A 23,505-nucleotide genomic window follows, 5' to 3' on the forward strand; every position below is an offset into this window, starting at 1 on the left:
GTGCGTAAAAATTAAACTAGTAAAATCTATCAAGGGATATTTGGTCGAAACGTTCTTGCTGATTAAATAGTGAATCATGAATCGTTGTAAAACTATAAAGTTTAAAAAAAAAAAAAAAGAGGTCGCACAGGTCGCGATGTAGAAATCGTGATTAACCGATCTTTCGCGTCACTCCGTGTGAGTAAGAGGGTCGTCTCGTGCTCCGAGTAAGCAAGACTCACAAATATTGTACCTCGGTTAGACATTATTATGTACCGTATAATGAAAACAACGTATTCTGGGTATTTTAAACTTGCTGCTGCTGTTGCTGTTCCACGATGCTAATTAAAACGAAAATTAAAACGGTCACCGAAAGAGTATATATATACATATACCTACATGATAACTTTCCGTACACATGGACGTCTATATACGTCGAGTATCACGGTCCTTAAAGTTTTGTTATGATATACGTTAACCCTTTCAGTCACAGTGGAATGCTCGGCGTCCCACCTCAAAAATTTCCACGTCCTAGCCCTAATCACAGTTAATTTACAACTTCAAAATAATTCGTCGCCACTTCGTAAAGCACCAAGTTTTGGCAAGGATCGTCGAATTTTGATAGTTTTTTTTTTTTTTTTTTTTAATCACTCTTTATACCAGTTTTCGTCTTGTCGCTATTTCTCGGTCATGTTACTAAGAGAAAAAAGATAATCACAGGGGAAAAAGTTAATTTGAAACGTACCCGTACGCGTACTATCTATTACAATATATGTGTAGGTACGACGACGTCTGGTGCAGAGGAGTACAAATCGAGTGATAAACGAGGCTGTCTTACGATGCTGACATGAAACTGACGTATCCGGTGGTAGTGTACGTATACATGGCCTTCGATGTATCTTCCATGTCACACCCCGTGTACAATATTATACATACGTCATTCCGCGATCTGAGTTTAATGTCGCCTTATTAATCAAACACATTGCGGACTTACGATTATAAACGCCTAAAAATTACACCGTTTCTTTTTCTTCTTCCACTTTCTTGAACGTCTCTTCTTTAATTTCTGTCAACAAGTTTTCTATGTAATACGACATACAAGTCAGCGGCACGATTACAAGATTATTAAATTACAGGTATTCATTATAAATCCGAGCGCGACAGCTTTTTTTTTTTTTTTTTTGTTCAATTATATATTTATATGTAACGAGATTACAGCGTTAGCGAGACACATTTTTGTCAAAGTATTATTACGCATGTGAGATGTCAGGAAGTGATCTCCGCGCCTTGTAGGTATAATAAATAAAACGCTAAATGTCCGTATAACGTAGTTTCATAAGCGAAATTAATTGGACGTCTGTCGAGAGAAATGAACAGGATACTTGGGCCTTCCGTCCTGTTCGTGTGCCCAACTACATCACGTGAACTCTGACACCAAGCGTCGAGATAACCGTGCAACTTGGACTTCGCAGGTGTCACGAGCTCAAGCTCGACCGCTTCTGATATTAACGCAAGTTGTGTAAAATACACGTATTGTAATAAACACGCGGAGAGACGTGTTAATTGCCCCCCTCGTTATAAGGAGAAATTAACAAGCTGTCGCGTTGTTAGTAAAAGAAAGAGAAATTGATACGAAAGAAGCGAGACAAATTTATCACTGCCAAGCGGTGCGGAAGATCCAAATTTCTTTTAACCGAACGGGGCGGAATTCAAATTCCGAATTTGAAAAGTTCCGAAAGCGCTTAATTAAGAATTATTTGGTGCAGGTGAAAGTTGAAGTTAAGAAATAAAACTTTGAAGAAACAACAAAGTTTCGAAATGCAAGATTACGATTGAGGCAAAGTTACGAAAAGTAAAGTTTCCCCGCGATAAAAATTCGGCATTTCAACGTCGCCTCAACTAAATCATCACTGCAACCGTACTCGGTGCGCGTTGATTCGACTTGTCATCTGTTTCGTACCGCATTATTGTGTACGTTACAACACGTCTGAAAATTTTACATAGCGTACGTCCGTTTCTCGCAGCAATCAACGAAGAAATAGGAGGCGCAAGGCGTCGACAGGAACAACCAAAGGACGAGCGTTGCATACGAAAAACGAGTCGGCCGGTACAAAATGAAAGAAGATAAAAAAAAAAAAAAAAAAGGAAGGAGGAAAAAGAGAGGAAAGAATAAAGAACCGCTCGTTTCTTCGACGCGACGTTGAATTAATACCTGACCTCTCTTCCGGTCCACTCGTCACGCGACCTTTGTTAACGTTACGCGTAAATTACTTACGACATTCGGCGAAGTAAAGAATTGAAAATCGATCAATATTTTTTTCTTTCTTTCGATCTCATTCCTTCGGCGTTTACTTGATTGATTAACATACGTTTGTTTGTTTTTTTTTTTTTTTTCATTTTTTCAACAGCCAATTAAATACCTTTACAAACGAGTTCATCAAAATTCGATATTAATTGATATCAACGCGATGTTGTATAAAAGAAAAAACAAAAAATAACAAGCTGTCTGCTGAATAAAATTACAGTAATCGCAGAGTAAAATCAAACAAATAGGTACACGGGTTGATTATTTTTTTTTTTTTTTTTTTTGGAATGAAAAATTTATATCCAACCTTTCGTTAATAATTTTTTATTTTTTCACGATCTTTGAACTCCTACAGCGTTTAAGTGTTCCGTATTTTGGCGAATGTAAAAGCCGGCGTTGCAGCAACGCAGGAAGCATAAAAGCCGCTTTAGTCGCTCAACTTTACTACGTGAAGTGCATCGATCAGCTCTGATTGTGCAGAGCCTTCAATTACACTGTTATACTGTATATATACATAGCTGCAATTAAATGCGACCTCGATTAACGGTGAACGATCTTTATAGAGGAGGCGTGCTATTTATTTATACAGTAATTCTCTTCTCGCCGTTATGCTTCCTTTCATTGCAACACTTGGAATGTTTGAATTAAATTGTAAAATCCGAATTATATACGCTCAAATTATTGCGCTACAGTCGGTAAAAAAAAAAAAAAAAAATATCGTCCAATTACTGGTAAAGCGATACTAAAAGTGTTATTCTATTGATATCGACACGTATATCAATGATAATCATGATTACAATGATAGCAATAGGTCGTACGTACAGCGCGTGTATTGAAAAACGATAACTTGAAATTACTTTCAACAACGTATACAACATTCAAAACTTCATAAAACGAATATATAACGTCTGAAGAGATCGAGCGAAAATTCTATTAGATAATAAATTTGAAAGTTCAAAGTTACAAAACGGAGAAGCTCTACACCTTAATTCCTCATGCCCAGGCTTTAAATTCAGTTTGCATTTTATCTCCTCCGATGATTAAGAAAAAAAAATGTCTTGTCCGAAAGGATACCACGAATCTCACCTCGCTTAATAATCCTGCACAGACTCATTACCGCTTTCTGATTACGCATTATATATGATGTATGGACGTACCAACTTATCGCAGATTATTTAGATATATTCGTTCGTGAGATACATTATTATCCGCGAACCTTTAGCCAGACACGAATCGATCTGAAAAATTTTACAGACCATGATGCCGCCTTTGTTTTTTCGACTTTATAATTCGAACTATATATTCGATTAGACTATCGCTTATACGCGTTAAAAAGTTATCTTTTCGTAGTATATGTGTCGCATATACTATATTATACAGCAGTGATATCTAGATAATACAATATGCGAGCAGGAAAGATTAGATATAAAATACCGCATTAGGTACGAAGGTGTTTGGACACTTGAAATTTCGAGTCAATTTAACATAACTAGATCGTCATTCTCACAATCATACGATCAGCAGATCAAACCAACGCCGATAGCATCAAAACCTCAAAATAGTAAGTAACCGATCGACAGTTTCGAGTTTCCCGTATGTTCGATGGTCGATTGTCATGCGCCAACAACGATAAAACACTGCAGCCGCAGATTTGAAAGTAAAATTTTTCGAATGAGAACCGAGTATGCATGTATATGTGTATTACACGTATATCTATGTATCATCTAGATACGCAGTTTCGTGAGCCGATGCTTGTTACTATTCGGGCAAACGATTATACGTCGAAAAATCTGTGGAGTGACTCGGTGGATTTTTATTTATACATATATATTAAATATGTATGAGTGTTCCTTCAAGGAAAACAAATTCAACGGTAAAATTGCTTCAAATTATACACACCTAGATATGGTTCGAGTCGATACGGCATATTAAATAGAGCATGATTGCTGCACTATTCACGCAAAAATAATACGTAAAATAAGAAGGAGAGGGAGAGAAAAAACGAAAAATACGAGTAAATTTATGAAATAAAATGTAGAGAAAACAAGGAACACGCAAAAACAGTGCAACGTGTAAGCAGAGTTTTTTTTCAATTTGCCTCATTTTGTTTATAAAATAAAGCAATAAAATGCATACAGCCAAGGATAGGAATAAGTCAACGGTGCATAACTGCGGTTTTGATCGTGAATGATCAACGTATTTCTAATTATATACAGGTCTGTGTTCCGTACCTACAATTGTTTCGATTATCATTACGTGAAATACAAGTTGGAATTGAAAAAAAAAAAGAAGTGACCTGAAAACACAATACCTATAAAATTCTTCTTACACCAACCGTAAAATTTACAATCCCATAACGACAATGATTAATTTATTTGCAAGACAAATTTTGTCGTACAGATAGTTAGGATTTTTCATTTCAGAAATCAATGAAAATCGTACAACGTGTAATAATAGCAAAACAGACAGCGTTGGTAAACTGTGAATAAAAGAGAGTTGAAAGAAAAAAGAAAAGAAAAACTCAAGAAAATCATTGCGAATGTAGGATAAAAGATAGACGCTGCTCATAACGAGTCGAGAAAGTATATAATTTACGAATAATATCGACATGTGCGGCAGAATAATCACACGCAGCACGGCTCGATCAAGATTATATTCCGAAAAACGACGAAAGCACGACTCGCGGTGGTTAAAGTAGATTCTCATGATTTTATTTTCATTTCGCATCATATATCCGGGTATAACCTGCAGCTGTGCAAGGATAAACGAACGGAAGTTGATAACGTCAAGTGAAACTGTCCAACCTCAGCTTCACCGTGATTATAATAATAACGAGATCGAACATCAAATGCGAGAATAATTGCATAAACGGGTGTCTAAAATCATATCAGTAATAATAATTTGGAAAAAAAATAAATAAATTTGCACTGCACTCGTTAATGGTGATATTTTCAAAAATTTAATTACACGTTAAAAGAGAGAGTCAACAACGTCTTGATTATTATCTTAAATTCGATTAATTTAAAATATCAACATGTCCCCGCGTCTTGCAGAATTTCATTTTTTGTTGTATCTATATCGAACTTATCACCGGATAAAAAATTATCCTGAGAAAGTTGTACATTTTCGAATAAAGAATATTTGAGTTGAAACAAAAACGTATCATTGCAATTAAAAAAAAAAAAAAAAAAAACTACTCCATCCTTCACGGCATCACCAGTTACGATGCTGAATCGCGTGAAAAAAATCCTCCATCCAACTTTTGTAGGACACATTTTCCAATTGAACCATTAGGTCGGCCGAAAACGTAACGCGTCTTTTAAATTGGGACACTGTATAGGTTCTTCTCAAAGAGTGCACAGCACACCACGTAACCCGCTTTCTACAAAGTTCCCGTGCGCATGATTTGACGTTCGCACGATAAGAACGCTTCACGTGCAACGCGGTAAAAACAAAGCAGAAAAAAAAAGTGCCCCCCTCATCGTCGATGATCGTTGCTTCTTTAACGAACCGAATCGCGTCACTTTTTGAACCTAAATTTAAACCGAGAAAATCTTCGCAAGCGTGTAATAGTCGCAAAAGAAGAGTGCGAAAAGCAAAACATCCGTAAAGCAAAAGCCATTTCTCTCCGCCAAGGAATTTGGTGAAAATGAACGTGAAAGGAACAATCGATACATACGTATATAATTATATATTTTTACACGGCTCGGTATCGTAAAATTATACATAAATATTATAGTGATATTTATAGAGTACTGAGAATATCATCTGTAATAAATGTAATAATAATGCGAAACTTTGATAGATAGAGGCATGAATTTTTATGACAACCGCGCGTGCGAATCGTGTTGTACAGATAACGCATGACGCGATTATAATTTTCTCCCATAATTATTACATTATACACACGTGCACACAGAGGCAAATTATAACACGTACACAGAATATCGTGGGTATAAATCCACGTAATAGTGCAGCTGCAGGATACGTTCGAATACGTGTTTGGCACGTTCCTGCAGTATTTTTCGCATAAAATTAACATATATAACCACGCTTTTATTACGCAACCGGTTAGATATGTTATACAGTATTGGAGCAGGTTTGAAATTCCGAATTTGAAAAGTTCCAAAGGCGACAAATTCCGAATTTTTTAGCGACAAAACTTGAAGTAAAGAAATCAAACTTTGACGAAACATCAAAGTTTCGAATGCATATAATAATGCACAGAGCTGAGGGTAAAATCACGCGTTTATAACATATGCACGAACAAAGGGATCGAATTTTTGCATCTGGGTCAGGTGACAAACCTGCCATACGTGCAGGCAAATGCAGCAGCTTTCCATACGATGGATGCGCGAGCGAACTGCGCCCGGCATATACAATAACGTCCAAAAATTTTCTTGGCATAATAATACGTATGCAAGGAAAAGGAAAAAAATTATTCTAGCGTGATTTTTCCATACAATTTATCGCAATAATTGCTCACGATATTCGTGATACGATTTAAATGAGGATAATTGAAAGAATTGTCGTGAGCAAAGAAAAAATGTCGATGAAAAAAAAAGATAAAAAAAAACCGGTTCTATTTCAATTGTTTTAAACATAACAATTTATTATACCGTTATTAAAATTTGTTACTCGTAGGATGAACGGGTCGAATGATTTCATCTCACATGAACAAATTGAAATGAACGAAAATAAAATAAAACGATACGTCACACGGAATTAACGGGAAGAAAAATTAATAGAATATAATATTGAATAAAAATGAGATGAGTAAGAGACGATGAAGTTTATAAAAAAAAAAAAAAGTATGCAAACGATCAATCGTCGTAGAAATATTTTGTAACACGGTTCACCAACTTGTCGATAATGTACCTACTTCAATTCACAAGTTCTTTTCTCTATGATCGTATAATAAACGATGATGATGATGATGATGATGATATCGAGAGCTCGAGCAGTAATCGCAGTACACTAAATCACCATCTGACCGCGGTGATGGAAGGCGATGAATAATGTACGCGTGTTTAGAATAAACAAACCTAAATTGCTAGAGAGACAATAGAATGAATTCTACGCGCCATCACGTCGCGTCTCTCTCTCTCTCTCTCTCTCTCTCCCTCTGTCCCTCGGTTTAGAAGTGCAACGACTGAAGGTATTTCTCTTCGGCCATATTAATTGTTTAAATTACACACGTCCTCGATTTTCCCTTTATTTTTACTTGTCTTTACTTATTATTCATTTTACGTAGTACAAATTTTTTCCATTCACCAATCTATGTTCATCAAGCGTTTCAATATTTATTTTTCTCTGTGTAAATGTAAATATATATATAAAGTAAAAGTGAAATTTCAGCAGTAGCTTTTCTCTAACGGTACGTCACATTGAACGATTACGGATAGATGCGATCTTGTACACCTTCTGCAAAAATTCCGCATTGGTTAATAGCCGTGCAACGATTTGGGCGAAACCAACGATTTTGCATGCACATATTACAAGTGTAAAAATCACATACACAGACAATTCGCAACGAGCTGTTGGATATCGCACTTCTTTTATTTTCCCTACTTTCTTTTATTTGTTAATAAATACGATGCAATATTACAAAAATCAATTGTACAGGTATAAGATATGATATTAAAAATGATTTTCCTATTCGAATGTCGATTTTTTTTTCTTTTTTTTTGATTATTTTCGGGCAAATTTACATTCAGTATATCGGAGGCTCGTCGTCGCGGTGACGAAACTGTTTCCGAAGAAGAGCGCGAAGAACGGCGTTGTAGTACTGATCAGCGGCATCATCGACAACATCGTCATCCTCACGGCCTTCGGACAGCTGCTGCTGCTGCTGTTCATTCGGATCCGCGACCTCGGATATTACGCTACTGCTTTCACTCCTACGTATAATTTATGTACAACAACGACGATGAGCACGCTAATATGTTACACATTATACGTATACCAGGGTGTTTCGGAAAACAAAAAAAAAAAAATGTTTGCTCCGGTCAAAGAAAAGATCCTGTGAAAAGATGAGCGTTCCACGTTATGTGGAATACGGCGCTCAGTTGATTTTTCACTTATTTTCACACTTTTTTCAATGTTTGAAGAAAAAAGTTGCAGTACTTTAATTATTATTTCTATCCTGACATTTATATTCAACCCAAAGATCACGATTCGTAATACAACGATATATCATTCGGGAATCTCATTCTCCTAAATTAAAAGTTCATATTAAATTATAATTATTTTATGAGATTGAATTAATAATGAAAATATCGTCAGATACACTTCTCAGACATCAACCGGAGACTTGACGTGACTAGTGTGGGTCTTTTTTGTCACGTAAATTGATATAAAAAGTTTATAAAAATGTGTAAAAGTGAAGCATCAACTAATGAGCGCGATATTCCACATGAAGTAAAACGCTCATCTTTTGACAAGAATCTTTCCTTTAACCTAAACAAACTTTTTAGGGGTGCCACGATCTAAAATCGCTAATTATTTTTTTCTGAAACACCTTGATGTATACGTGAAGGAAATTTCATCCATTCGACGTAATGATTATTGGTTTTATTATAGAAACGTATAGTTAAGATCGTCAAATTGGTCGAAATAAAAGAACAAAGTTAATTGCCTGCCGTAAGATTGCCATTGCAAGAAAAACCCAACAAGACATATGCAATTCGATACTTCATCCCCTGCAAATAATATTATTCATGTGCATAAGTTAATATACATATATATATATATATATATTTCTTTTTTTCTACCCGAGGGGAAACATAATTCAACATATTTTTACACCGTTGTGCCAAGTTTTCAGTTTCCTCATAATCAGGTTTGTTCTAATTTCAATGAAAATTTTACAACCTCGTTCGCTTATATAGAAGGTGGAACAACGTTGCGAATAATAAACATTGAATGTTGTTTCTTTGTTATTACAGGTTGGTAATTAACATAAATAGTAATAGTGAAACTGTACAGATAATAAAATTAATCTTTGTTAGGACAGAGAAACTATTCTGTTTACTCGTCGACTTCAGTTCCCGGCCTCCATAAGATAGAAAGAAATATAGAACATTATATAATATATCGATGACTAATCAAATTAGCTACATTAAACTTCAAGTGAATAATAATAAAATTTTGTCGACACAAATTTGTTACGTATGATAAATTATACCGTCGCAGATTCGCCCACGACTTTTATTACGCCTATCCGTCATATTTTCGTTCTCTAGTCGTCGTTCCGTTGAAAGTAAGAGTCAACGCGAGGATAGAAAAACGAGATGAAAAAAAAAAAAAAAAAAGAAGTATGCATAAGATAATGGGTGTCGAGAAAGGATCGAAGGCTGGATGACGGCCTCAACTTTTGCCACATAAGCAAACATGAATTATATGCGAAATATATACATAAGGAAGATCGCAAATGTAGATAATAAATGTGTAAGACGCGAGAGGGAAATTACTCACTGAATTGATGTGTCAATAGGTTTGTGAATTAATTATAGCTCACCTAAATTAATGCGAAATAACTAAATCAATGAGAATTAACTATGAGCAAATAACTGATTTACGAGAAATTGAGTAAAGTTTATTTAAATTAGTTTGGATTCGTGCCGGAATTATTTGTTTACAGAGAAAAAAAATATAAAAGATTGGATTGAAATTTTTCGAAACTCACTTGAATTAGAATCGATTATCGAGAATTACCGAGTAAAAAATTGAATTACTGAATTAATTTAAATTAATTTAACTCGAAAAATTATTATCCCACTCAAATCTGCATTTATTTCTCCCTCGGTACGACAAGGACTATGAAATACTCAAACGTATAATAAACTATAGCATTTTTATCAGTACTTATAAGCCTGTGCATAATAATATAGCGATAGAAAAATGAACGGTTTATTATATGTATTATAGCGGAGGAGGTTGGAAAATTTCCGCACCGAAAACAATATTCTATTTTACATGCTGCAGTAAGATTTGAAAACGAAATGCACCACACGTTACCAATTGGAGTCGCTGCCACGTGTGTTATAATCAATCTTCTCGATCAATTCATTTTTCAATTAGTCTGTAACAACGTCGACAACAAAGTCTAAGTCACGGGGTCAGTTATATATAAGTATATTTATATAAATCTGGCCTGCTCTGCAACTCCGTGAACGTTTACGCGAAACGGAGCAGAGATTTTACGGTACTAAAAGGAAAAGAATTCGTATTATTCTTCCCATTCTTCATTCTTTCGCGATTTTTATCTAACGCGAATGAATTCGGTAAGGATATATAAGACCAAGATTATCGAATAATTAAAAAAGTGCGAAAAAAAAAGTTTCATTTTATTTCTTGATCATTACGCGAAATGTTAACGACGACTAAAAAAAAAAAGAAACAAGATGTCTCGACAATGTCGATGAAAAGTTTAATTTCGCTGATAATCAATACCATCCGAGGATAGCCCCATCGTATGTTAGTTTTTTTTTTTTTTTTTTTCAAGCGAATGTTGAATCCACGCAACAAAGCTTGCGGAGCATAATATATTATATCGAGGGGCTTCTCGATACAGATATCGATCATTCGTCATTTACGATTTGTTTTACATCCTTCCTTGTAATAAAAATATTCCGCCTTATATATGAAATGAGTAAAATCATTCGGACGACGATACTAACGATAATATTGTTTTCAAATACCAAGTAACAATAATTAATTAATAAAGTAAACCGTCGAAAATACGATGGCAAATAAAATTATAAAAAATAAAAGAAAATCCTACTTGGTAAAAAAAATTTAAGATCCTAATTGATTGTACGATTATTTTTCTTTCTATTTTTTTTTTCCGTCTAGATCTTAATTTTTTCTACAATCCCAAGTATACATAAATTAAATACGTCGACAAAAAGTATACTACAGGTATTTAGATATTTATATATACTACGCTGTGCGGTCTGGGGGAGAAAAGAAGCCATAATAAAACGGTATACACGAAGGTAAATCAGGGTGTATCGAGTGATACGTTAACCGACACCCTCTGAGGTTTACGTTTTTTTTTTCTTCTTCTTCTTCTTCTTCTATTTTTAAATACTTTTCTCTCTATCTTGCTGTCGGAATAATACAATACTATTTATAACAAACGACGCACGGTACGAGTAGCTATGGCAGGTAAATATAAGGCGGTGTGCAACATCTGTTTATGGTCATCGGAACCTTACGCGAAGACAAGCCTCGATGGCCGCGGCGGTTCCTTCTACCGTAAATCCGCTTAATTAAATCTTAAGGAGGTTGCGCTGTTATAATACCGCTAGAAAAAAAAACCTCCACCACGGTCCGCGTTATAAATACATTATACGTATTACAAATTCGCACAGAGTATAATGTACAATAACGCGTAATGTATATGTGTGTTATGCCGGAGAGCGACTTTGGCCGTATAATTTAAATCTCGAAACTTCACAACGTCCAGCAGCTAAAAAACTTATTAGGTATAATCATGATAATCTGTCAACTATACGTAACGCAGGTATAATGATACTACATTTTATTCAAAATAAAATTTCTCCACATCATCAATTCATTCATCGGTGAAGAAGAAAATTCAAAAAATTTTCCATATTATGAAAATTTTATATAATTTTTACGTAGTATGATTAGAAAAAAAAGAAGGCAAAGAATTTAGAGAATTAAACGCGTCAATTAGATAGAAATAATGAAGGCTAGTCATTATATACGTTACAGGAAACAAAAGGTTGGATATTACAAGTATATAGAAATATGTAAAGTCTGAAATCCACTGTCAACTATTTTGCCCCTGGACATAAAATTTAAAATATACGCATAATGATATTCAGACGTAGGGAGAAATGTTGGAAAAATCCAATCGTGGCACACATCGAATAATCTATCGGCAAGGTTCAACAATTTTTCATCGAAAATGATTAATACATAATATAAATAAGCTTTGTATAATAATTTGAGAGAAAGGCTATCCTGCCGCATTGTTAGACCCTAATTTCCTCCTTTCTCCCGTCCTTCCTGAATTATACATAATCTGAACAAATATACATATATACATATGGTATACATGTACTAGTTTTGAGGGTGTAATCGTGCAGGGCTGACAAGGCTTGCAAAGCTGCCTTCGGGTTGGATATGATAAAACTCCGCAGTGTTTCAGGAATCTATATAACCAGGTAAAACATCAAAATCCATACTTCGTGCCAGGCCCCTAGTCGTCACGAACGGAATCTTGATACTTCGGGAGTACAAGTACGCGACCCGGGTACCCGGACACGACCATCGCCTACACATATATACCTATATATAACACGCGAATTCGCTGCTAATCGTGGTTGTAACTGTGCAGAATATCGTGGAACAAAATTTTTCAAATTATCACAAGTAGGTCCCACCATTTTTTTAATTTTTACGGCCAGAAAACATAAGAAACAAAACCACGGATGAAATTTTGCGTGTACCATTAGCAATTTATTCTCGTGCATTGATAAATATATCATCAGGTTAACGCGTGTTAAATAAATCCTACATTTCTGTACTGACTTTGGTAAGAATTAATTATTCCAGCATTGCAACGTAAAAAGAATAAATTTCATTCAATTAATTGCAGGTATGGTATTATTATTTTACTCGTGATTCAGCGCAATGATACTTCAAAGTGAACAGAAAAGAGAGAAATTGTAATTAACTTTATTATAAATATTCCAATTCAACTTTACCGTTATAATAATGACAAAAATAATAATAGTATGTTAATAATGCACTCTTATAGATAATACGATTTTTCTTGAAACGAGTTGAATTGATTTGCAAAATTGCAGAACCCGATATCTTCGCTACTTATCCACCACCTCACCTCACATCATGCGTTAGACTTTATCTAGACACCGAACGAACGACGAGACGAATGAGTCAGACACGAGAATATCGCGTAATAGCCACGTGGTAGTAACGAAGATGTGTGAGAATCTAACGTTGAATTCGTTTCAGCGAATAAAACGGGATTTTTGCAATTACCTATCTACCTGAGTATAGATAAACGAGCTTGCGACTCTGGAATTCTGCTCTCTTCGTTGGTGGCGAAAATAAAAAAAAAATTAAAAAATGTAAAACTGTGGAAATACACTTTTAAAAAACGATAATATTCTCCTAATAATTACGACGATAATGCGACTACCAATATAGCTAGTACATACGTTAATATAATATGCCCCAAATTACGGAAGAAATGACTTTCAAAGTTGTTTAACGATCTCGTCAGCAGCGGCTATGTGATATCTTTGAAAGTAATAAAAAGCCTAATTCGTACGGCTCACTTCCGGCGCTGATTGCCATCGGTATTATAAACGACGGTGAAAGCTAGCGAGGATTCCCAGCCGTGCCATGATATTGTCAACAATAATAATCGTTGACAATGTTATATTACCTACACATTATACAATGCAAGGATACGATGTAAAATGAAATTTCACTCTCCACGACGTATATATGTATATTATTTTATTTTACACATATATGTGGGGCATTCAACTTCAGTCAGGATTTTAAGAATTTCCATTTTCATGTAAAGGATATTTATCGCGAGATTTTTCAAAAATTAGAGATAACATTTTTTTACCGAAGCAAACCAAAAAATCCATTCGACATCAAAATTCGAGGGGGTGAAGTCCATGACCCGTCGGCTTGACGGGGAATGCTCCATATATATATATATATATACCCACACCTTTATAGTTTAATAAGTTTTTTTTCCGTTCAGCAAAGTCGAAGGAAACGAAATATATTCATTGCATAATATACGCGATAATAATGACTCGGTGCAGATCTTATTTGCAATTAGGCCACGATCAAATTTATTTTTCTTTTTTTTCTTTTGTGCTACGCGTATTATTCCCGTCACCGTTCATAAGCCACTCTCGTATCTCTCGTGTCCAGTTATTGCTCGAAACCATTTCCGCCCGTGCTGGATTACCTGCACTATATGAGGATAGGTAGTTCGGTATAACAATAATAATAATAACAATAACAATAATAATAATAATATAACCTGATATAGTTGCAAATGTAAACCAACAACCGCATATACATACATATATGAATATACCGTTACTCGTACCTTTCAGCGCGTATAAAATGTGCGCGATTATTAAAAGTTCTATATATACATGTATACGATGTATAATTACATATTTTCGACATCTCTCAAAACTATCATTCTCTTCTTACTCCACAACGTAATCATCGTGTACGGCACATATTTATATATATATTTCATATCACCTAAACTTTTCGATTTAGCAATATGTTTTTTACATTTCTTTCTTTATTTTTTTGGTTCATTTCTCGTATTGTTTTACCGTCTTGTTTCGACAAGTATACATACATATACGTAGATAACCGCGTTATATTGTATAAAAATATGTTATACATTTGCATGTGTAACATGTGTGTGCCTAACCATGTGTTCAACTACACGTAGACGGTACAGTATTATTCGCGGTTCGAAACGCAAAGAGAAACCGCATCGCATGCATGGCTCGCTTACTCGCGGTGTCATGACAGCGGCGATCGTCGCGAAAATCGAGCAGTCGCATACACGATAGTATTCACACAAACGAGGACCAAAAGTATCAACGCGCGTTCGTGTGCGTGCGTCAGAGTATCGAATTGCAATTTGACTCGAGGAGACGACGGATGCACACGCATTTATTGCTGCGTGAATACGCGCAACGCGGAAGAATCGCATGCGACGTCTACGTCGACGAGAAAAGAGAAAAAGATAGAAAAGACACTGGATATGTATATCAGAGAAAGAGAAACTGGAGCGTGCGAATTGTCGCCTGTCTAGGTGCGCTTTTTTTTCAATTACTTCTTCCTTCGCGCCACACTCGCAAAATCGAAACTTAGATTTTGTATGAATAGAGAGAATTTGAATGTAATAGAGAATCAGTGGGGTATAAAAGCCTGTGAGTCTCCTAATAAAGAAAATGAGAGACATCCGCAACCATCTATCAACGACATCGATATCAGTAGTGGTAAAAAATGGCAGACTCGGGTTCTTTCTTTTTTACTCAAAGTTACCACGAATCGTACATCGTTTCATATTCCTTCCGCCGTTCTCCGGGGACTCCAGAAATATACAGATACACAGGCTCAAAGTTGATCCTGATGCAGGTCCTGCTGCAGGAACCCGACCAATTCGCTCTCACTCTCTCTCTCTCTCTCTTTGGACTCTGTTTTGTGGTCTACGGTCTCCATCAAGATACGGTGTAAGTTTTCACAAGGAACATGATCACTCTGCGCGATTACTTCGAAAAACCTGACTCCCTTTTTTTACCATTGAAATCAATAAAGTCAGCTAACTAACTAACAATAAGATTATTTGTTCCCTCACTGCAGCTGGTTGAAGGCATTTTTGTATCCTCATACTGTTATGGAAATGCTGAGACCAGAATAGGATGACGGCATTTATGGAAGATTTATGAGATTGAAGTTAGTAAAGTTACTGTAACAATCAACGTTTAGGGAAAATTGTCGCTTTGTACCTTTGGGATTGTCTGCTGATATATTCAGTAAATCTTGATAAAAAAAATTATAGTTATAATTTGAAAAACCAACTACTTAACAATCATTCTAAAATTGCAAAATAATGATTTTTTCCCCCTAGCGTTATTTCGCTACACGTTATAACGTTACTAACTTCAGCCTGGAGGAGATTTGTCTATCGTCGATGATCATGTCTCTTATGCATTATAGGGTCATCACCTGCATACGTTGCTAGAGTTTTTGGATACCAATGGACTAACAGTAAGTTCCTTCCACGGTTCTTCGGTTCACCGAATCGTCGTCTAGATCACTGATCCCCTGCAGTCTTTTTTGATTGCTAATATCTTCCAATATTTGCCAGAAGAATTAACCACCTTTGCAGGTAATGATCAGGTTCAACGCAATGTCTACGCTTACCCGACTGTTCCAATGATTGAGCCGTTTCTTTCTACTTCACGGCGACTTTCGGCTCTATTTTGGGTCACGTTCGGTTCGACACGTGACTCTTCCGATTGTTGAGGGTAAATAAAATGATCCGATCGGATTTCAGGGGCGTCACGAGTTCGTCTATCCAACTGCACGTGGACCTCGGCTCTAAGTATAGTACATAAGTGAGACCCGTTGACTTTCCGCGAGAATGATTGAACAAATAAAGGCGTTTAATCGATATCGCTACATAACGAATTATTAAACAAATTCGCACCCTTCCAAATTAGCTGCGTCCATGACATCAAATTCATCGGCAACGATCATCGTGCTTGTATCATTTCCCGAACTTCTCTGTCGAACACGAGGATTTGTAATAGTGACCGTGGATGAAATCAAGGGAATTGTAGTCGCGGAATTCCCGATAACTACGTCCTCCATCGCCATCGCTGTTGTTAATCAAAAACCGTCACGGGTTTAACGCACGAGTATATCAGCGTATGGATCTCCCATTTATGTAGAATACAGGACCAAGGAAAAAAACAATTTTTTAAAATAAAAGAAGTAGTCAAATTTGGACATCCAATTACGTAACGTGAAATAAATTTTATACATATTTCATTTACTCGACGACCGCAACAGCGGCGGTCCAACAGCATCGTCGATAATTACGGGTGTCGTCTTAGAAATTTCTGATAATTTTTCCGCCACCGCAGCAACACGTTCGTCTACATTTTTATTATCATAATCCTCGTTGTACTGACGCTGTGATCTCTGATCAAAGTCTATAATTATCGTTGTACCAGGGCGATTATGGATTGATTAATTTGGTTATCAACAAATATAATAATGATAATGATAATTACGCACCCGACGCAATTCCCCCGTTTTCGGAAATCACGGGAAAGGGTTCAACCGATGAAACGACGACAATTTGCTCCTCGGTTTTAACGTTTCTCTGACTGCTTTTAAACCTCATCAACCGTCTGAAGTGGCTACCGATACTCGACATTCTGGATGGAACTCGGCTCGAATAATTTGTCCGAGATTCGTTGGAGACCGATGATGAGCCGGTCTTCACGGTATTCGAAGAACCGATCGAAGTCTCTTCTGGTTCTTTGCTGCCAGGACCGATAATTATGCGATTCCGTGAAAGAAACTTTGAGAAACGAAAGAATCCTTTTCCCTCTTTACTGTTCCCGCGGCTCGTACTCTTATCATTATTATTATTACTCTCCTGCGGGCAGTAATGAAACGACGATGACGACGATAAAGACACAGGCAGTGTAAAATATACAATCAACAACTTTCGATCCGTTCGCAATATTAATTAATGAATACCTTAGAATCTGATGATTTTGAATGATTTTCTGCAAACCGATCGGCCTCGGCAGCAATGTCCGACAATACTCCCGTTGATTCTAACGATAAAGTTTCGGGAATTCCGACGATCTTTGGAGAAATTTTATCCCCTGGGTGAAGGGGGAGCGTTTCCTTGTCGCTCATGACGGCGAGGATGATAACGGGAGAGGGGGGGAGGGATTTAATTGATCGAAAACTAGCGTGGAGAGTTGGAATCTTGGTTGGAGGTTGGAAACTGAAAATTTTTACAATTCATCGCTTCACGACAAAAGACCGCCGACTGCTTTTGTCGCTTGAAAAATCATCGATGACTATCGATCTCACGTTTCCGTAGTTCATAAATTGAAACACGTACAAATCGAAGGCTTTTAATATAATAATTTACATGCATTCTCGAGAATTCGTTTATGCATCGCCCCGCCTCCTCATCTCTCGTCTGCTGCAGCTAATTACGGCTCGTGTCTTTCGTCAACGAGTTTATAAAGTCTGTTGCAAGTTTTACGCGTCCTTCGAGAGCCTTTTACAACAGACTTTAATACGGGGCTGAATGCTTTACGATATTAACTTCACCGGTGTCTCGGCGGCATATATTTTTTAAAACATTAAAATTCACACTTGTAATGCAAACTTTTCGTCGGAGGTAATCGAGATCAACGCAACGGTATTCTTTCGTATAACGTACTGACGTTCGGACGATAAGTTACGCAAATTAATATACACCGTGTGCATGCCGTATTAAATTCCGTGCGACTTTTCACCCGGTTTTTACCTCTCCGTGTATCCTGGACAATAGCGGTCGTGACTCAAGAGACGGGATTTGTGACGTAAGAAAGCAGTTGCCTGCCTAGTTTCATATCGAGAGACAAAACTATCGTAGCAGTCGAGCCATGTGAAACGAACGAACGAAACGACGACGAATAACCAGGTGTTGAAAGCTGTCGAATCGTACGTGCTGAATGTCAACCACACCGCGATGTATGCATCGAAGCCGGAAAATGAAACGACAAGAAATGTATCAATAGCGATACAATATGTACATAAGTACATACAATCATCTGACTTCCGGAGCCCAAATAGCGTCGATAACAACGGCAGAGATAATAAGAATGATAATAAAGGCAAATCCGCGTTGTGCGGTGTAAAAAAAAAATGCACACACACACTCGCATACATAGATCGTACCACATTCGAAGAGACAATGAATCGAGGATAGAAAAGAAGGGGGGGATGAATACTCACCGGATATGCGTACGGTGCACAGGCTACGTAGAATCCTCTGTTCATAATCGGTACTCCAAAAACCGTGATAAAATCCAGTCGTCGATGGTTTCGATTGTAAGAAGAACGGCGTCGAGGCGACAAGTCCGTACGTCAAAACAGAACCAGCGCCATCTTAAGCCTGTTGCAAGGTCGTCAATCTGTCAGTTGTCCGATCGTCGGAGCTGCTGAGTAATTGGTAAAACTAATCGGTAGGTATCGCCGATCGGTCGTATTGCGATTATAATAAACTGGCGTCAGGACGGCGTTTTCGACGGTTTAAAATAACGGTTCAAACGGCGCGTCGCAAACGATTATCACTTTCACAGCAGGTACGATTCACACGATACGTCGTCGTCGTCGTCGTTGTCGTCGAGTGTTAAAAGCACAGATTTCGGTCTGTCATTCGAGGACGCTCTTGGTTCGAAACGGTTCGATAAGGTAAACAAGAAAGGATCGCAAATAACGCCGTTCGTCGCGAACGTCGGGCATCTTTGACGGAGCATAGAAACACTCCGCGAGATCACACGATTGCTTATTGACCACGCGAATCCCCCCCTTGCCTCTTCCGCCCTTTACTCCATTTTAATTCACCACTGTATTAATGGAATAAAAAAAGGTAGAGCCGTGACTCTTTCGTTCACTCCTCTCGTATCGCGAACCTTGGCGATTGTCACTGCCTCGCTGCTGCCACGGCACTGTTTCTGACTGCCCGGCATTTACTCGGAACTTGGCACCTCGGCCGTATTACCAATCGCGAGGAACGTCGCTTCAACGTCGCGACACTCGCTGGACTACGCCATTTTCGCCGAGAACATCCGTCGCTCCTTCTATCTCTCTCTGTCTGTTTTTTTTCTCTTTCTCGCTCGCTCGTTCTCGGTCGCGACGCGCACCGTCACGACGTCACTCGTTCACTGCCGCCACCCGTCACGCGAATGTAGATTTGCGAACGTCGCCCCACCGCCGACCGTGCTGCCACCACTCGACTTTCTTCGCCGCGTCGGTAACGTCGAAATTCCTCCTTCCGACCGTCGGGTGAACCCAAGGCTTTCGCCTTTTGTTTTTCTTTTCGAATAATCGAATATGACTCTTGGAGAAGCTTAAACTTAAACATAAAATATTATAAATTCCAATCCAATTTCTCACTTACAGGCTTGGCTTAATATTATATACAGAAAAAGCATGCTGTTTTCATAATTGTGACAATCAGTACGTAGGTATCTGGCATTGATAATCGGTGATGACGTGCCGCGGCTTTCACCTTTACACATAGAATGAACGTGCCTGCAAAAGGTAAATTCAAACGGATGATTTGATAATGCGAGGCTCCATCGTGTTCTTTCTTTTTCTCTTATTTTTGTCATACACTTGCACTACTAATGTTACAACGGCATTAATTTGTTAGCAATTATCGCCTACAATTTCAGCTTCAATTAGTAGTGCAAATTAATTGGTTCACTGGCAAATAATACCAGTAGACTGAAACCGAGTTTTCAGTTTGAATAGGAAAACCTGTACAGGCGTTTATTGTCATTACTTAGGTCATGTTCTGTTATAGATACATGAATGATGAACGATCAGTGTAATGGTTCGATAAGCGTACAATTTCTTCTCCCGGTGGTTCTATATTGAAATTTGAATAGGTCTGAATCCAGGCGGAATAACGTGAATATCTGTAAGTGACGGATTCCATCGTCTCAAAATTCTACCTGCATATACAACCAACTTATAAAGCTCGTTATCCATTGCGTTGAAATATACTCCGTCGTATTTCATCGATTGAAGTCGCTATACAGTTTAACCCCCCATACGGTTATTAACACAAAGATCGAGGTACAAAAACGTGACGTAACTCGCCGACGTCAATGCAGATATCCTCCACTGGAAAATTGGAGAGCGGTACCTACTGGTGTTCTTCCAGCTATGTCGCATCTTTCTTACGATCCGGACTACGCAGCTCTAATTTATGCCAACCCAATGGCTGGGATCATATACCCTCGCCTTTGAGATTGATTAATTAATAAATTGAGGTAGCGTGAGTATTATATACATATGTAACCAAGTATATATATGTTTGTGTTATACACATTCGTTTCGTATGTATTCAAGAATAAAACACTCAGATACCATCAATCAAGCATAGAACGACAACATTCTCGATAAAAATTATTGTATTATCCGTCATAAAAAATCTTCCGGCCCACAAATTAACCCTCGTATAACAAATGGTTCTTCAGTACCGACTTGTTGCCTCCGTGCAAACGTCGAAGAATGACTGCGCGAACTCCTTTTTACAAATTTCAGCCCTATTCTATCAGACCCTCTGCAGAGTGAACTTTCGTTCGAAGAATCGTCCTGCTCCCTCCTAGAGGACATCGACGTCTCGCTACGATCCGTTGGCCTTTCACAGGTCAAAACCGTACCCGAAGAACTCGACGACGTCTCGACACTCCGATTGCCTCTCTGGTCTCGACGATTGAAGGGGACATCAGGATGCTCGATTCTCAAGACTTTGTGCCCGGCTCTAGAGACGGCGGCTTCTTCTGGCCTAGAAAAACTGAACACCGGTTCAGCCGGAGGATCGGGCATAGGGCCAATATACGAGATCGGAACTATACAAATTCTGTCCAAAAAGTCGGGAAGTCGGATTTCCGGTGCTGTCGGATGATTCTCGGAAGATTCCGCCACCTTTTTTTCACTTTCAAGGGTTCCGACTTCCGGTTTTGGATTGTCAAGCCTCGGAGGCGATGCTGTGCAAATATGAACCGAAGACAATTTTCGGTCCGTACAACCCAGTGGAGAAGTGAAACATGGCCATTCCATTTCCTGTTTGCAATTCTCCGAGCCACCAATCTCATCCACGGGCACGCCAATGTCCACGCCAGGGTGACTCAGGGTGTTTTCAGTCGATTTGGCCTCGATGAGGTCTTTCAAGCCGTAGAACGTCGGGCTGACTTCGGTAGCTGCGGACAACAGCTGGACAAACGGACATCGATAAGTCGCGTAGTTGGTCCCGTCGAAATCCGAGACCTTGTGGTTGCTTGGGAGGTTCGGAGCCTCCATTTCGTTTTGAAAAACAGGGTTGTCATCTGCGCGGAAATAGTCGCTTAGAATGAAATCGTCTTTGACAGGTTTGACCTGAGGTCGGCATGCAGGGTTTCCGAGGATATCGGACCTCGTCCAATTCATCATTTTGGGCAGCTTGATCATGCCATTGATACAGGACAGGTTGTAGTCGAGGTTCAGAGCTCTGACCTTGCCGCGAATTTCGCTGAGCTCGTTTTGTAGCGGTCCAAGTTCCCCTTCTATGCGGGAGAGCGGATCGTACGACTTGTTCGTCGTTGTCAAACGCTGGGACTCCAACTCTCGGTGACATAAACTTGAACATTTGTGACTGAGAGGTTCGTTGCTCGGCGTCGCAGGTGGCATACTAGCGCCACTTAGACTCGGTGAAAAGGTGTAATCGGAAGCAAATTTGGAATTCCTTGTGATCGGTAGGACGTTCAACGCCTCGGCGGAGTCCTTGAGACTATTGACAACTCTTATTCTTGCAGAGCGTGAACTCTGGGAAACAGGGCGACAATACATGCCGCTGATTTCCACTTCGCTCGCGCGATCTGTCGATGCTTTGCATCGTGGACTCGCGTCTGCATCCTCCGATAACTCCGGAAACAGGGAATGTCTTGATTCGTCGTGAAATCTCGTCGTGCCGGAGGAATTCGAACCGTCCATGCACGCCGCTATCAGCCGCATTTTTTCCCTGATGTCAACCGGCGAGTCGGACACCAGACGTTCCGCCGGTATGTGAACGTCGGGATACTCGTAGGATCCCCAGGGTGTGGCGACCCTGATCACAGGCAGGGACTCCGACTTGTTCGCATCGCTCTCGACCTTTGGAGCCACGAAGTACTCCGTTCGCTTCAGGCTCATTTCGTCGACATCGACACTCGTGCTCGATGACACTTCTGACCCTTCATTCCGATGGCTCGGGTTGCGGGAACCCATCGACGGGGTCTGACGCTCCGGTAAATCGATCCTGGGCGAGTCAGAGGTGCCTGCAGTTCATCATTTATCTCATTCATCATCATGCGTTATTATAGGGACTCACAGTCAGACAAGGATACCGGATCAGTCGCGAGGATCGTGAATGGAGAACGCTAACCTACGATCGTGTTACTGGCAGCTGTGAGCTCATTTTGCGGGGCACTATCTTCATCGGGAAACAGGACGGCGTCTACCAACTGGGGGACGATGGTACCGCTGGTAGAACGAGCTAAGTTATTCGATGGTTTGCGGCAGTCTGCACCTGCCCGAGGACTGTGATGACCTTCGCTGGAGGTTTCATAATCGCCTTCCGAGTCCGTAGCAGCGATGACGAGTGGTGTAATTTGGCTCAAGGACACCGAGGTTAGGCCGGAGGAGGCGAGACTCTGACCAAACGGAGGATCGCGGAGAGAAATGGTAGTGTGGCGGGCGTTAAAACCGTCGCATTCTGTCATGACGACTTTCCAATTTGAGGGTACAGTCGACTTTGTTACACAGACGCACGGATTCGGGAGGGAGAAAAAAAGAGGAGAAAGAAAAATGTGAATAATTGCAAGAGAAAA

The 23,505-nt window shown here is 38.7% G+C and overlaps 1 protein-coding gene across 1 annotated transcript in view; it reads right to left on the bottom strand.

Annotated features, from left to right (window-relative positions):
- LOC107218803 (extracellular matrix-binding protein ebh) overlaps positions 1-19,814 on the bottom strand; it is a 63,685-nt gene extending 43,871 nt beyond the window's left edge. The window contains exon 1 of the mRNA XM_015656818.2: positions 18,881-19,814. Coding sequence (XP_015512304.1) covers positions 18,881-18,925 — 45 coding nt within the window. The 5' untranslated portion in view covers positions 18,926-19,814. The remainder of the gene's footprint in view (positions 1-18,880) is intronic.
- Positions 19,815-23,505: the final 3,691 nt, after the last annotated feature.

The sequence above is a fragment of the Neodiprion lecontei genome, chromosome 1 (genome assembly GCF_021901455.1).
Source record: "Neodiprion lecontei isolate iyNeoLeco1 chromosome 1, iyNeoLeco1.1, whole genome shotgun sequence".
In the NCBI taxonomy this organism is placed as follows: Eukaryota; Metazoa; Arthropoda; class Insecta; order Hymenoptera; family Diprionidae; genus Neodiprion; species Neodiprion lecontei.